General features: G+C 43.9%; 1 protein-coding gene across 3 annotated transcripts in view; it reads right to left on the bottom strand.

Moving 5' to 3' along the window:
- The window catches only part of HERC3 (HECT and RLD domain containing E3 ubiquitin protein ligase 3), a 452,060-nt gene that overhangs the window by 297,240 nt on the left and 140,422 nt on the right, over positions 1 to 14,398 (bottom strand). For all 3 annotated transcript variants that reach the window (XM_069230256.1, XM_069230257.1, XM_069230258.1), the window contains exon 8: positions 4,774 to 4,904. In XM_069230256.1, coding sequence (XP_069086357.1) covers positions 4,774 to 4,904 — 131 coding nt within the window. The remainder of the gene's footprint in view (positions 1 to 4,773; positions 4,905 to 14,398) is intronic.

Here is a 14,398-nt window from a genome sequence, read left to right as displayed (position 1 = left end):
AGTCCGAGAAAGTATTTAAAAGAAGACTATTCTGGGTCTGAATTTACTGGCAACTATATCTTCTCAGAAAGGTATAATGATGAAGATCCATGGATTCACTACATTCCAGGGGAACTCTGGAGTCCAACCCAAAGCACAGCAGTGAACCCTATGCATAAGGCTCGCCACCTAGTATTATCCCCAGTCTCTTTCCACCAAATACTGACGCTTATAAAAGAGGTGCTTTTCTCTTATCCTCTCCTCTCCACTTCCAAAATACCCAAAAGCATGGAGAATTGTGCCTTTGGGTCTGTTCCTGTCCGCAGTGCTAGAGCCATCCATATGCACACCTTCCCTAGACCAGGCAGTTGAGGTCACAGACTAGAGCTTCTTTCTTCTGCATTGCTGAGCCACATGAACACAGCGTTTTTTAGCAGAAGGATCATATTCTGAGACCCAAGGAAATATCCCCCAAATTAACACCCATTGCGGACGTTGCTCTCCTCTGAGAACTCCTATGGTTCTAACCAGAATCACCTCAAAGCCATATAAATCGTGGAATTTGGAGAGATGCCAGTTCAATCATCCCTAGGGACCTGCAGGAAAGAATGGGCCTTTCTCCTTTCAATTAAACTATCCCACTCCTCAAACCTGTTAACATATGGAAAGATCAAAAGTTTTCTAATCAGGGAGACCAAACTGGGATGCAGAGAACTGGATGTGGTGGCAGTGTCCTCTCTGGTGTATTGCTGCCAGGCAGACAGCCACTGAAGTAATTTAGGAGTAGAACTGAGAACAGATGGATGGGATCCAAAGATGCACACCCAAAACCATCCCTCCTAAGGCCACAAGAGATAGTGTCAGGTAAGATCAAAGAATGTAAGACACAGGCTAAAGAAGGTCTCCATCTAATGTGGAGAAAGGTCACTTGGCATTGCATCTTCTCAAGATGCATGGTGCCAGCCGTCCAGGCCTAGTACTCAGCCCCAGAACGCTCCACATATAACATGGTACCAAGGCCCAAGGCCTCTGCAGATCCAATGAATTCAATCTCTGATCTATCGAGCACACCATCACCTCACACAAGGAATGGATGTGTCAACAGGGCGTAGAGTTACATGGATGAAATGTAAGTGTTGTTGGCGAGCTATGAGATTCTATGAAGGTGCTGCTTATCTGGCACCTGGGTGAAGGCAGTAACGGAGAAATGTTGATGCCAGATAACCTTTCATCACAGTGACTGGTCAAACTATCAGACTGAATTTCCATCTAACAGGGTGACCAGAGTCATTGCCGCTAACAGCACTGCATTGTTTTATCTAGATCACTGTACCAAAACCCTGACATGTGCAGATAACTATATTTGCGGTCCTTACCATTTTTGTGTCTTCCGCTTAGGAGACACTCCAATTCTGAACATAGCAATTTCTTTGTACCTATGAGAGAGCCATTGCGGTCAGCATTCGTTTGAAGAGCTAAGCACTCCTCTTCTAGGCTATACGTGGACCGAATTGGCCAACCAAGCCAGTTGCCATCTTAGAATCTAAACCCTATTCAAGTGCTGTGAGCTGTTGAAATGTACTAATATCTGCTTCCAGTATGATCACAATCTGGTTCAAAAAGGGTAAAGAGTAGGACACAAAAAGCCCAACAAAGGCAGGAGACAAAGATGATGCTGTCTCAATCAAGAGTATGAAGTTGTGCGGTGGGTGAACTGTGCAAGTGATAAAAAACAGGGGCCACATGCTGACAATGGCAGTGCTAGAGCCATCTATACGCACACATTCCCTGGACCAGGCAGTTGAGGTCACAGTTTAAAGCTTCTTTCTTCTGCATTGCTGAGTCACACATGAACACAGTTTTTTTTAGAAGAAGGATCATATTCTGAGACCGCATGCATGGCACTGCACTTAGGAAAGCAGAGAAGAGTAGATTGCTTAAATTAATCTTAGCCTTAGGACTCAGTTACACCATAGAGGCTAAGGCCAAATAGGCTGAAAGCAGCCACGGGTTGTTTGAGTTCCTCACTCTAGCCTGGCAGTTTGGGCTTGACTGTTCCTATCGGTACATGACTAAGGCTGGTTTGTATATGGCTGATGCTTGTCTGTGGTGGTATAGTGGGCAGAAAACATGTACTGGATTGTAGTACAGAATAATTAGCAATAGCTGAGATTAATTCATGTGATACCCCTATTGCTTATTTCTTTCTCCAAGTCCAACCTTCTAGGTGTGACAGGTAAGACCAGTCGTGGGCCACATGCTCTCTGTGTCATAGGACTCAAGCTGCACTCTACTGATGCCCAAATAGTCTAAAACCGGTCTAGGGTTGCTGGTGTTTTCGCTGAATAGGGGAACTGACCTGACAGTTCGGGTTGCACTGTCCCTAATGGAGGACAAAGGCTGAACTACAATTGGTTGGTCCTGGTCTGAGATAGCTTGGTCAGTATACATGGGCACTGCTAGTTTCTTTTGTTTTTTTTGTTTTTTAGGAAAGCCTGGGCATAGAGTTGAATATGAGACAGATGGTATCAGGTCAGATAGGGGTATAGGATGTGGGGACATGTTTACTAGGGTAAGAGGTCCAAGGAGCGACAGAGCTGCATCCAGGGGTGAGCTATGAACTGCTGTCATTTCAGATGTTGCTCAGAAAGGTCTTGCAAGTTCGAAGGTAAGAGAGATCACCAGAGTGGCAGTTGCTGACTAACAGCAACAGAGTTTACACCAAAGCCACAATGAGAGAAGACTACAGAGACAAAATTAACCAAGCTTCTGTGTTATCTGAAACAAGAAAATGTGGGTACATCACTCTTGCATTCAGAGACCTTTATTGGCTTCTGGTGGTGTAAAGTTCAAACTACTCTGCTTACAGGCTTCTCGATCCAATCAAACCTGAGATTCAACTCACTAGGCCTGGTTTCTCAGGCTAAATTTAACCAATAGTGTCAAATAAGGCTATCAATCTGAGTGGTAGGTGCCCAACTCAGAAATATTTTGTAGCCAGATCCTAGAGGTCCCGTGTAGTTGGTGCCGGCCATATACTTGCATGTAAGGTTTATATCATTTTGCAAGTTAATTTTTGCTGTACCGCACTTGTTGGACTCGCGGAATACAGTAGGGTCACATTGTGCTAGCCCCGGACTCTTTTGTTAGCCGGGGAAGAGGATGAGGAATTCTATGGGGAGGGACTTGGTCCCCATAACGATATGCTACGGATAAGCAACTATGAGTTTTCCTTATCTAGGAGATATATTTTTGAATGATTTACTAGGGACCCTTCAACATTTCATCAAATTTCAAAATCTGATTGGAGAGTAGCATTTTCCTGGGAAAAACTATAAATGTGTCAAATATTGGTGCCCTGAGGAAGATGGGTGACCTATTCTAGGGTCACGTTTCACCGAAACGCGCGTCGGCACGCTTTTAACCCAGAAAAATATATAATTGCCTTTGGACAAGTTTATTATATTGGATGTCTTGTTCCCTCTGCCATCTACCCTCCGGCAATAAAGATTAGATTGCAATCACCTTTGAAGGGAAGAAGACATTGACTTCCACATTATAGACACTATTCAGTCAATTAAGACTATTTATATATTACTCAAATAGATTATATGGACTTTATTACATTATTCAGTTTTGAGATTTTTTCATTGTTATTATGTCATTTGATTATTTGCCTGTTTGGGGAGTGGCTTGTTATTTAGGGAACATTTTTGATTGGTGTGTTTCTTGTCCTTGCTCTGTATCAATTGTCTGGGTTTCTTTTCTTTTTTAATTGCATGACTGAATGGTGTGAGTGTTTATTTTATCTTTAGTGGGTTTTTCCCCCGGTCATATATATATAAATATATATATTGTTTTTCTACGTGCTCTTTACATATCAAACTGTGTATTTATACAATTACATTTTGAAATAAATTATCAATATCATTATTAGTGCTATTTGTGATTGTAGAGTGTTGGCTTAGTTTGTCTTGTCCTTCATATTTTTTGACTTTTTTTCTACTTGTTTTCTTTTTTGTGTTTCTCTCATTTTTGGTTTCATTTATTTTTCTATTTTATTCATTGGTTATTATTGTGATTCCTTTTGTTAGGAACTTTTTTCTGAAGTGGGATCATGTTTCAGTACTTTCAGGACAGATCTGGCAACCACCAAGAAAATGTGATTTTTTTCTATAAATTGAGGGCCTTCACACAGCACTATGAAATGATCATAAATACACTCCTGTGAAAAAAGGAGGTCACTATAATCAGCATGGTTAGATGTTCGCAGAAGCTAAAAGCTGAGCACGTCATGAGATTTCCAGTCCACCATTTACATAGAAGTTCAACAACTAGGGAGGGGTTTGGTCATCACAACGTGTGCTTCACTACAGCAATCAGCACTGTTGGGTGCCTATGTCTCACCAGCCAGTGCTTTATGAAACATATGCTTTATGATCATATCAGTGCCTAGCACAGCATTCAACTGCACTAATAAATTGGAACACTGCGGAGGTCTACATTTATAAGATGATATCTGTAACTGTTTAAACTGAACTTGTGCAACTGTAATCTGTATTATAACACAGGCTCCAGCCTTCACACGCAAATGAGTAATGAAATTATCCACCCACCTAAAAAAAAAAAGAAATCCATTGAAGTGCCAAAAGTTGAATAAACAAAGCATCTTAACCCCATCAAACTTAATGACCTTTGTGCCTGTCACTTCTTACTGTTGCATAGAATTCTTAAAAGGTGACCTGGGGTATTCACAATTTCGCAAAATGAAATGCTAATGAACAGACCACTCACCTGCCACAAGCAATCTGAGAGACCTCGCTGCCCATGAGCTCCAAAACTCTCCGAGGATTTATTTCATTGTTTAATGAGTCATGTCCAAGCTGCCCGCAGTCACCAGCTCCACAGGTAAACACACCACCAGCCTAGCATGCAAGACAAGCACAGTCACTGCACTGCAATAGAGGTTGGGTAAATGAGTGGGGTTAAGCTTTACTTATGTATCAACAACATAAAGATACAGTCCTCCAGGCAATGATTAACAAGCGGCACCATGAGATTGGGAACATCAATCTGAAGCGAGAATATTAATTGAACTTTTAGCAAATTAAAGTCCTACTGGATGCTTTTATTTATTCACTGATATTTATGGATTATTCTACTCTCTATATACAATATTTGGTAAATGCAAAGTTTTCTCTAAGAGGATAAATGTACACAATAATCCTTAAAACACCAATATTCAAGGGCTATGTGCATTTGCTGATGATTTTTAACAATGAGGAAAAGGGGATTTTTTTTTTGATTTTTTTTTTAAGTGAAAATGTGTTTTGTTGAGAATCAAGATGTGATTTTTGCCAGTTGTTTAAGGATGTGTCTGACACAGAGGTACAGCCCTTATTCTAAATATAATAGTTATGGACATTACGGTCTGTTGCTGTATGAAAAACACACAGATGATATTGATACCGTCTGAGAAGTTTACTTACCTTCCCAATTAAACTGCTTCAAATCTAATATGAAAAACCTTCCTCAATTAGTAACTCAGTATGGAGGTAAGCCAGATTCACCTGAACAACATAATTTGTACCAAAGGGACATGTGTGAGCATATCATTAAATTTTGTTAATGGGAGGTCCGAAGGCTTTTCGGTAATGGTGATATGTAAAGAATAAAATTATTAATACAGGTAACAGTAATGCAATCACAGTGCTGGAGTATATGCCCAGTGTAGGTGGTTCTACTACCGTAACACCTTATGGACTCCTAAGATCAATAGTTTCTGCAAATTTCTTTGTATTCACTCAGTATAGCTGATCTTCCTTTTTTTCATATTCCCTAGTGCTCCTTGGGCAGCTGGAAAAAGTTCAATTGATCTGCTTTTGTCTTCGTGGTCTGTGCGCATCTGCCTACATCTCATGCTTCTCTTTGTTCAGTCTCTGTGGGACTTGAGTTTTCACCCTACTGGTGCTATTCATGACAACTGTACTTTTTGAAGAAAGCAAACTGTTCTCACACTCTAACCAAATTCAAAAGGTGCTGCTCTTGTCACACGGTTGCTACACATCTGGTACAGACCGTAATGCTACACCCAGATTTTCTGTACATAATGGAAGGTTGTATTGCAGACGTCACAATGTTACTGCAGTACTAGAGTCATAGGTTCTCCTGGTGTCTTGCTTCTGAACAGCTGATGTAGGCATTAATGTGGTAGCCATTCTTCTGTAACATATTGTTGAAAGTACAGTTACAGTCCCACTTTCTCACATTTGGGGAAAGGTAGCATTAAGACTTTCACTCTGCTTTGACAAATCGTGCAGGCAGTACTGTTGTAATTGTGCTTAACATTGTGTAAGAAAACAAGTTACTTACCTGTAACTGCAGTTATCCAGTATTGGTGCCTTTCATAGATTCACATGCTTGAATCATTTCCCGTCTTAGTGAGAGTCCCACTGTACCATAGAAAAGCAGTATATAAGAACCACATAGGCTATAATGGCAGAAGCCATTAATCGAATGGCCTATCTATGTCCTTTTGAAAAAAGAACCAAACTTGAGCCATGATCGATCAGGTGCCGGAACCCTCTAGAATACTCCCAAGAGAGGCTCTCTCCCTCAGATTTCCAAGCACAAGAGTGAAGTGCACACCGAGGTAAAAGGTGAGCCTCAAAGGGGAGGAGGGTGGGTTGCACATGAATCTATGAACGATACCAACACTGGATAACTGCAGTTACAGTTAGGTAACTTGTTTTCTTATCCAGTATTGGATCTTTCATAGATTCACATGCCTGAATCAGAATAGAAAGCAGTAACTAAAGCAATTATTATGATCATTAGTGGATGGTGGGTGAATAGAAAACAGCTCATAATAGTCTCTAGGAGAAATACAATAACTATGCATACAGAGTATATTTCATATATAAATGCCTTGTTAAACCACAGAAGCACAAGAAACATTAGAGAAACATGATAACAGTTTACATTAAAAATAGGCTCACCTTACTGAAAAAGATGCCACAGCACCACCTGTCCTACTGCTGAATTAATCGCTGTGGTGTGCTGACGCCAGGCAACAAAGCTGCGTGAAGGAATGGGTAGTTTACCATGTCACAGCCCAGCATATCTTATCCAATTATATGCCTGAGAAAAGAGCAGCTGAGGTTGACACTGCCCTTGTGGAACGTGCCTTATGTTTTTTGGTCAGTAGTTTGCCAGCTTTAGAGTGGCAGAACTGAATACAGGAGCTCCCTTACGTCCTTGACTGTAGGAGACTAATAATTCATTTGTTTTAAGTAGCTGCTTAGTGCGGTGGAGATAAAACTTGAAACATCGTTTGATGTCTAGAGAATGTAGAGCTCTTTAAGGTGGCATAGCTGGGTTTGAAAAGAACGTTCGCAGGATGATGGTTAATTGAGATGTAACTGAGATGGAACCTTCTGGATGTATTTTGGATTTGATCTGAAAAGTAGAAAGTCAGTTATGAAAAGCAGGAATGGTTACTTAATTATTAAAGCATGTATGTCACTAACTCTTCTGGTAGAGGTGAGAAAAAGAAGAGACGCAACCTTCTATGTAAGATATTCCAGCTCAGCTTTATGTATATGCTCAAATGGAGATTTCATTAGCTGAGCCGTAACAATGTTGAGATTCCACTCAGGAGGAGCTGGTCGCACAGGAGGGAAAGTATGAAATAACCCTTCCATAAACTGTTTGATGAGCCTGATAGAACAAAGAGAAACCTTAGTTGCACTATGTCAGTATCTTGAGATTGCTGCCAGGTGAACTTTCACAGGAGCAAAGACGAGCCCGGATTTGTTGAGTGAGAGGAGATAAGGTATGATCTGCTCAGGCGAAACCTGGAATAGATGCAAATTGTTTTCTTGACATCAAGCACAGAATCTCTTCCCCTTCATTCTATAAGTCTATTGTACTTTTGGCTCGTGCTCTGGAGACAATCTCTCTACATTCCCGATCGATATTCATGTTTCTGAACTCATAGAACTCAGGAGCCATGCATGCAACTGGAGAAGTTTGGTTCCAGATGTAATATCTGTCCTTTGTTCTTCGCCAGTAGTGTTTGATTCTTGGAAAGTGGAATGGGTTTGGTTACAGACAAGAGAATCAGCTCTGTGAACCAGTGTAGTCTTGGCCATCTGGGAGCTATTAAGATGAGCTGAGAACATTTCGCTTTCATTTTCCTGAGAACCCTGGGGATTAATGGAAAGGGGGAAAAGCATTTGGAAAGATCCCGGACCATCTCATCGAAAGGGCATTCCCCCACAATCCCGGGTGTGGATATCAACTGGCGTGAAACTGGCTTTTGGCACTCTCCCTTGTAGCAAAGAGATCCAGTGCTGGTCGAACCCAGTGCAAGAAGTTCTTGTTCACCTACTGTTGATCCTGCTCCCCTCGTGGCAGCTGTCTTCTGTCCTGCTGTGTGTGTCTGTGACAGCATTGCTGACACCAGATACTTGTTCTGCCTTGTGAGAAATTATGCTCAATGTTAGCCAATCCCAGAAGAGTTGAGCTTCTTGTGAAAGAGATAGGGATTGTGTTCCTCCATATTTTTTTTATATTAGTACATGCTGGTCATGTTGTCCATGCGGGACAGCATTGATGAACCTGAGATCCGTGGAAGAAAGTCTTTTAGTGTGAGAAATGGCTTTCAATTCCAAGAGGTTGATGCGCATCGATTTTAGAGTCTCAGGCCACTTTCCCTGAATGCACATGTCCTGTAGATGACCAACCCAGCCCTCGAGAGAATGCCTCCATAGTAATGATGAAGTCTGGAACTGAAAGAAGGAATGGCGAACCCTGGGAAATGTGAATGCTGTGAGTCCACCACTGCAAAGCCTTTATTATTCTTGGTGTAACAGTGATTAAGTCGCCAAAGGACTCTTGAGACTGAATCTACTGGAACTAGAGTTCTTCCCGTAGTGGTCTCATTATTAGTCGTGCTAAAGGCACCAGGTTTATTGATGAAGAGATCATCTCTAGCAGCCACTTAAAGAGCATCACAGAAACTGACTTTTTTCTGGATATATTTAGAGCCATGGTGGTTAACCTTTGCTGTTGAGTTTCTGAGAGATGGGCTTTGTTTTTGACTGTATTGATTTTCGCACCCCAAAAAATCATTATGCATAATGGAATGAGGGATGACTTTTTGGTGATTCACTGTTAGCCCCAGATTGTGGAATAACTTCAAACAGGCTTTGGTGGCCTGAGAAGCCTGCTGTAATATTGGTGCTTTGAGTAGCCAATCGTCCACATACGGGGAAGACTTGAAAGCCTTGTTTGCGCAGCTGCGCTGCCACTGGTGCAAGGCATTTCATGACATTTCGGGGGGCTGATTTCAACCTGAAAGATAGAACTCTGAATTGATAATGGGTACCGGCCCCAGTAAATTGGAGGTACTTGCGATGCCTGGGGTGATTTGGAATTTGAAAATAGGTATCCTGGAGATCCAGCCATGTCATGTAATCCCCACTATTGAGAAGGAATATGATGTCTGAGAGAGTTATCATCCGGAAAGATTGTTTGCGCAGAACATTGTTCAACTGTCTGAGATCTAAAATTGGTCTCTATTCCCCATGTCTTTTTTCTCACCAGGAATAATCAGGAGTAGAAACCTAGGCCTTTCTGATGAGAGAGAGAACCTTCTCTATGGCCTCCTTGGAGAGCATTTGAGTAACTTCTTGTTTCAGGAAGTGAAGATGAGGTGGATGTGCTCCTTTCAGAGGATGATTTGGAGAATTCTGCACAAACTGCAGGGTGTGACCAGAAGACACTATGTTCATCACCCACTTGCCTGATGTTATTTTCTTCCACTGATGCAAGTAATGCAAGATGTTTGTGGCAACTTGGTTGCGATGATAGGAAGAAATTGTTAACCGGTACCCCATGAAAATTATTGTTTGAGGCTGGTGTCTTGATCTCGGGAGGGCTGTTTCTGCCTGCCTCCTTGTCTGCTGTATGCTGCTGCGCGAGGTGAACAATAGGTCTGGTGATATGTAGGACCTGAATTGTGACAAAGGCTGCTTTTTCTCTGATAACCATCTATGTAGGATGTGAAACCTCTGTGGCAGGCTTCTCGAAATGGCCATCTTCTATATTGTAGAGAACCCAAAGACTTAGCAGTATCAGTGTCCGATTTTGATTGCTAATAAAGCATAGTCTATGTGCTTGCCAAACAAACTCTCTCCATCATTGGCCATATCTAACATTCTGGACTAGACCTCTGGTCTAAAAGAGGTAGACTTCAGCCACTCCTGATGGCGTAAGACCGCTGCCCCAGCAAGTTGTCATAAACCTGTAGACGCAATATCTAAGGCGCAATCAATTATTTCTGCGAAAGTGAGTTCACCCTCCTCTTCTTAACCTCCAGTTGTTTGTCTTCCAGAATGAGATCAAGGTAAGCAGTCATACCAGACCACATTTGTCAGTCTTAGCAACCTAATATCGCTAACATATTTGCTGCCTGGACAGCTACGGCTGACAAAGGAGAATTTCTTTCCTAAACTGTTCAAACATCTCCCTTCCTTGTCCGGTGGAGCCAAGATCAGGGTGGACAGATTCTTGGAGTGTCTCTGGGCAGCTTGTGAGACAACGGATTCTGGTTTTGGATGACATATCAAGCTTGCTGGAGAGTCCTCTGTAGCCTTGTATTTTTTATCCAGACAAGGTGGTAGTGGTGACACTGTTGCTGTATTTTTTATTATTTTAATTCCCTCATTACATATTTAATCAATTATAGGGATGGACCTTACAGATTTTCTGGGCTGTTCTTTGAAGTCACGTAAAAAACGATCTTTATGTGAGACAGATGTTGGTAGATGGAAACACATGGCAGCTCTATCCATCTGACTGCGGAACCCTCAGATGTACTCAGGTGAAGAAACTGACGGATGAGGCGAGGGTGGCGATGGTGTAGGCGTCAGATAATCATCCCACTCATTTTGAACCTGTTGAGGAGTAATGACCTCCCCCCTCCTCGCTCTCTTCTTCAGAGGAGGTATCATCATCTCTGGTAGGAATGGCTATGCAGATGTTCATGTTAGTCTAGGGGTTGTTGGAGGTGGAGGCAAGCTTGGGTAGCCGGAGAAGAAAAGGGTGGTTGTGCAGGTTGTTGTGTTTCGTCCACAATAGGATCTGGAAACCTTGGTTTATATAGTCCTGCAGCATGGTTTGAAGGTCCTAAATGAGACCATGCATCTGAACGGAATTGTGTGGCTGAGTATATTGGTATGGTTCATACTGCCTGCATCGAGAATAATAAGTTTCATAACCTTGCTGATCATATTCATCTTCATCATCCTGATATTTGACACAATTCTGATGGACTGTGCGCACCCCCAAATGGGCCCTTGTAGGAAAGTACCCTCTTTCTTGGCCATTTTCTGCCTGTTGTCAGTATGACTGACTGTGTTCACTGGAATCCTGCTAACCAGGACCCAGATGACTATGCTCTCTCCCTTTTAAATTTGGTTGCTCGGACAACATTCACCCCACATTTGGCAAACCGGTACCCCCTTGTAAGTCCCTAGTATATGGTACATAGGGCATTGGGGTACAAGGGGCTCCAGCATGTGTTATGCCACCCATAGGGAGCCAACGTAAAATGTGTCTGCAGGCCTGCCATTGCAGCCTGCATGAAAAGGTGCATACACCTTTTCACTACAGGCCACTGCACCAGGTCACAGTAAGTCACCCCTATGATAGGCCCTCCTAGTCCAGAGGGCAGGGTGCAAGTACCTGCGTGTGAGGGCACCCCTGCACTACCAGAGGTGCCCCCCACGAACTCCAGTTCCATTTTCCAGTGCGGGGACATCATTCTATGCGTGCACTGGACTACCTATGTCCAGCTACACAATGGTAACTCCGAACCTAGGCATGTTTGGTTTCGAACAGGTCAGAATCATACCCCAATACTGTTGCCTGTATTGTAAGTATGATGCCATGCTCTCAGGGGGCTCCTTAGAGGACCCCCAGCATTGCTCCTACCAGCTTTCTGGGGCTTTGTGGGCAGCCCAAGCTGCTGCCATCCCTCAGACAGGTTTCTGCCCTCATGCTGCTTGATCAGCTCAAGCCCAGGAAGGCAGAACAAAGGATTTCCTTTGAGAGAGAGGGGGGTAATACCCTCTCCCTTTGGAAATAGGTGTTACATGGTTTGGGAGGGTAGCCTCCCCAAGCCACTGGTATGCTTTGAAGGGCACATTTGGTGCCCCCTTGCAAAAACCAGTCACACCGGTTCAGGGACCCACAATTCCTTCTCTGGCATGAAACTGAACAGTGAAAAGGGGGGTGACCACTCCCCTGTCCATCACCACCTCAGCGTGGTGCCAAGAGCTCCTCCAGAGGTTCCCTGGATTCTTCCATCTTGAATCCAATGTGGGCAGAGGCCTCTGGGAGCATCTGAGTGGCCAAGTCAGGCAGGTGACGTCAGAGCCCCCTACTGATCGGTGGTCACCTGGCTAGGTAACCAGTCCCCCTTTCAGGGCTATTTAGGGTCTTCCTCTGGGGTGGGTCCTCAGCTTCGGCTTGCAAGATTCCAGAAGTACTCCTCTGCAACCTCTACTCCGACTTCTAGCCACTGGAACCACGACTGGACCCTCTAGGAACCAACGATCTGCATCCACAATGAAAACTCAGCTTGCAATAATGTTTCCACGGCTCCATCCAGCTTCTGCAATATTTTCCAGCTGTGCATACTCTGATGGTGGCAAGTCTTCAGTCTGCATGAGAAGGAAGAAGGAATCTCCCTTGGAGTGAAGGAATCACTCCCCTCCGTCCCCTGAGCTGTGCGGCTCCTGCATTAAGAATGGTGTTCCAGAGTAGTTCTCTTTGTCCTCTGTCAGCTGTCCAACTTTGGTGAAGGTAAGCCTTTGCCTTCCCACGCAGGACAGTACCCCCGTGCACTGCATCTCCTTCAGCTACGAAGGCTTCTCCATCTTCTCAAGGGATCTTCATGCTCCATGCAGCCCCAGCCCCCAGCACTCCTTGCTGTGACACACAGCCCTCTGCTTGCTTCTCCTGCGGCATGGGACCCCTCTCCAGTTGTGCTGTGTGGGATCCTCTGCGACTCCTGGTTCCTCGTCCACTGAGTCTCCTGTGGGGGCTGCCTCTTCTTCTGTGGACTTTCGGCCTTGCTGAGGGTCCCCCTAGGACACCCTCTTGGGTCGAGCCCTCCTGGGCCTTGCTGGTTCCCGGCAGCTCCACTTTTGTTTCACCGCAACTTCTGCCTTTGCCAAGGCTAGTTGGTTACTCTTCCACGCCACTGACCGACTGCAATCATCCATCCGGTGTGGGACGTCGACCGCATCCTCCAGGAACTCTTCACCTGCTCCAGGCCTGCATTCCTGACCGTCTTTATCCTACTGTCGACCAACTCCTGCAACCACAGCTAGGTGAGTAGTAGCTCCTGCTCCCCCTGGACTATTCTCTGACTTCTGGACTTGGTCCCCTTCTTCCACAGATCTTCCTCTTCAGGAATCAACTGCTGGTTGCTTGCAGTCTTGTCTGGGTGTTTCATTTTCTCCTTTCCCTTCTTTTTGGGTGGTTTAGGGAAAAAACTGTAACTTACTCCTTCCCTCCTGGTTGCTATCGGGCACTGTGGTACTTATCTTTGGGGTTTCCTAGTACCCCCAGCTCCCCTCTACACATTCCACTTACCTAGGTGGAGGTCCTGCATTACATTACATTTATTTAGTATATGGTTTGTGCTCTCCGTAGGGTCACTATTGTTTACTTTCATTTGCACTGTTTTCTATCTCTTTTATGCCTATTACTGATTACTAGTGTACGTATCTAGTGTGTTACTTACCTCCTATTGGAGGGTTGCTTCTCTAGCACTTTTTGGTAATTGTGCCACTAAAATAAAGTACCTTTATTTCTGTAACACTGAGTGTTTTCTGTCATGTGTGTAAGTGCTGTGCGACTACAGAGGAATTGCATGAGCTTTACATGTCTCCTAGATAAGCCTGGGCTGCTCATTCACACCTACCTCTAGAAAGCCTGGCCCCTAGACACTGCCTACACTACACTAATAGGGTATAACTGAACCTGGTGTAAGTACCTTAGGTACCCACCACACACCAGGCTAGCTTCCTACATTGGTGGTGCAGCAGTGGGATAAGCACTTGCAATTGCCTTACCACTTGGTCACTTGGCACTTTCCACAGGAAAGACCATTTACTGACTAGGGGTACACACTGTACTTAGTGTCAGGGAGTTAGTCTCTTACATTTGGGTAAGCTAGGGGTCTGGCAGAGCCCATGCTCCAAACTTCTGTAAGTATACTAAGTTAGAGTAGTTAGGGATCCTACGCCACTCTAGCTAGCTGACATGTCTTCAGCAGAGCACAGCTCTCAGGCCATACATTCTCCCTATGAGAACCTGACCTTCCAAGATCTTAGGGAGATGT

The sequence above is a fragment of the Pleurodeles waltl genome, chromosome 1_1 (assembly GCF_031143425.1).
Source record: "Pleurodeles waltl isolate 20211129_DDA chromosome 1_1, aPleWal1.hap1.20221129, whole genome shotgun sequence".
Classification (NCBI taxonomy): Eukaryota; Metazoa; Chordata; class Amphibia; order Caudata; family Salamandridae; genus Pleurodeles; species Pleurodeles waltl.
Note: the sequence above shows the minus strand (reverse complement) of the source record. Positions and strands in the feature narration are given on the sequence as shown.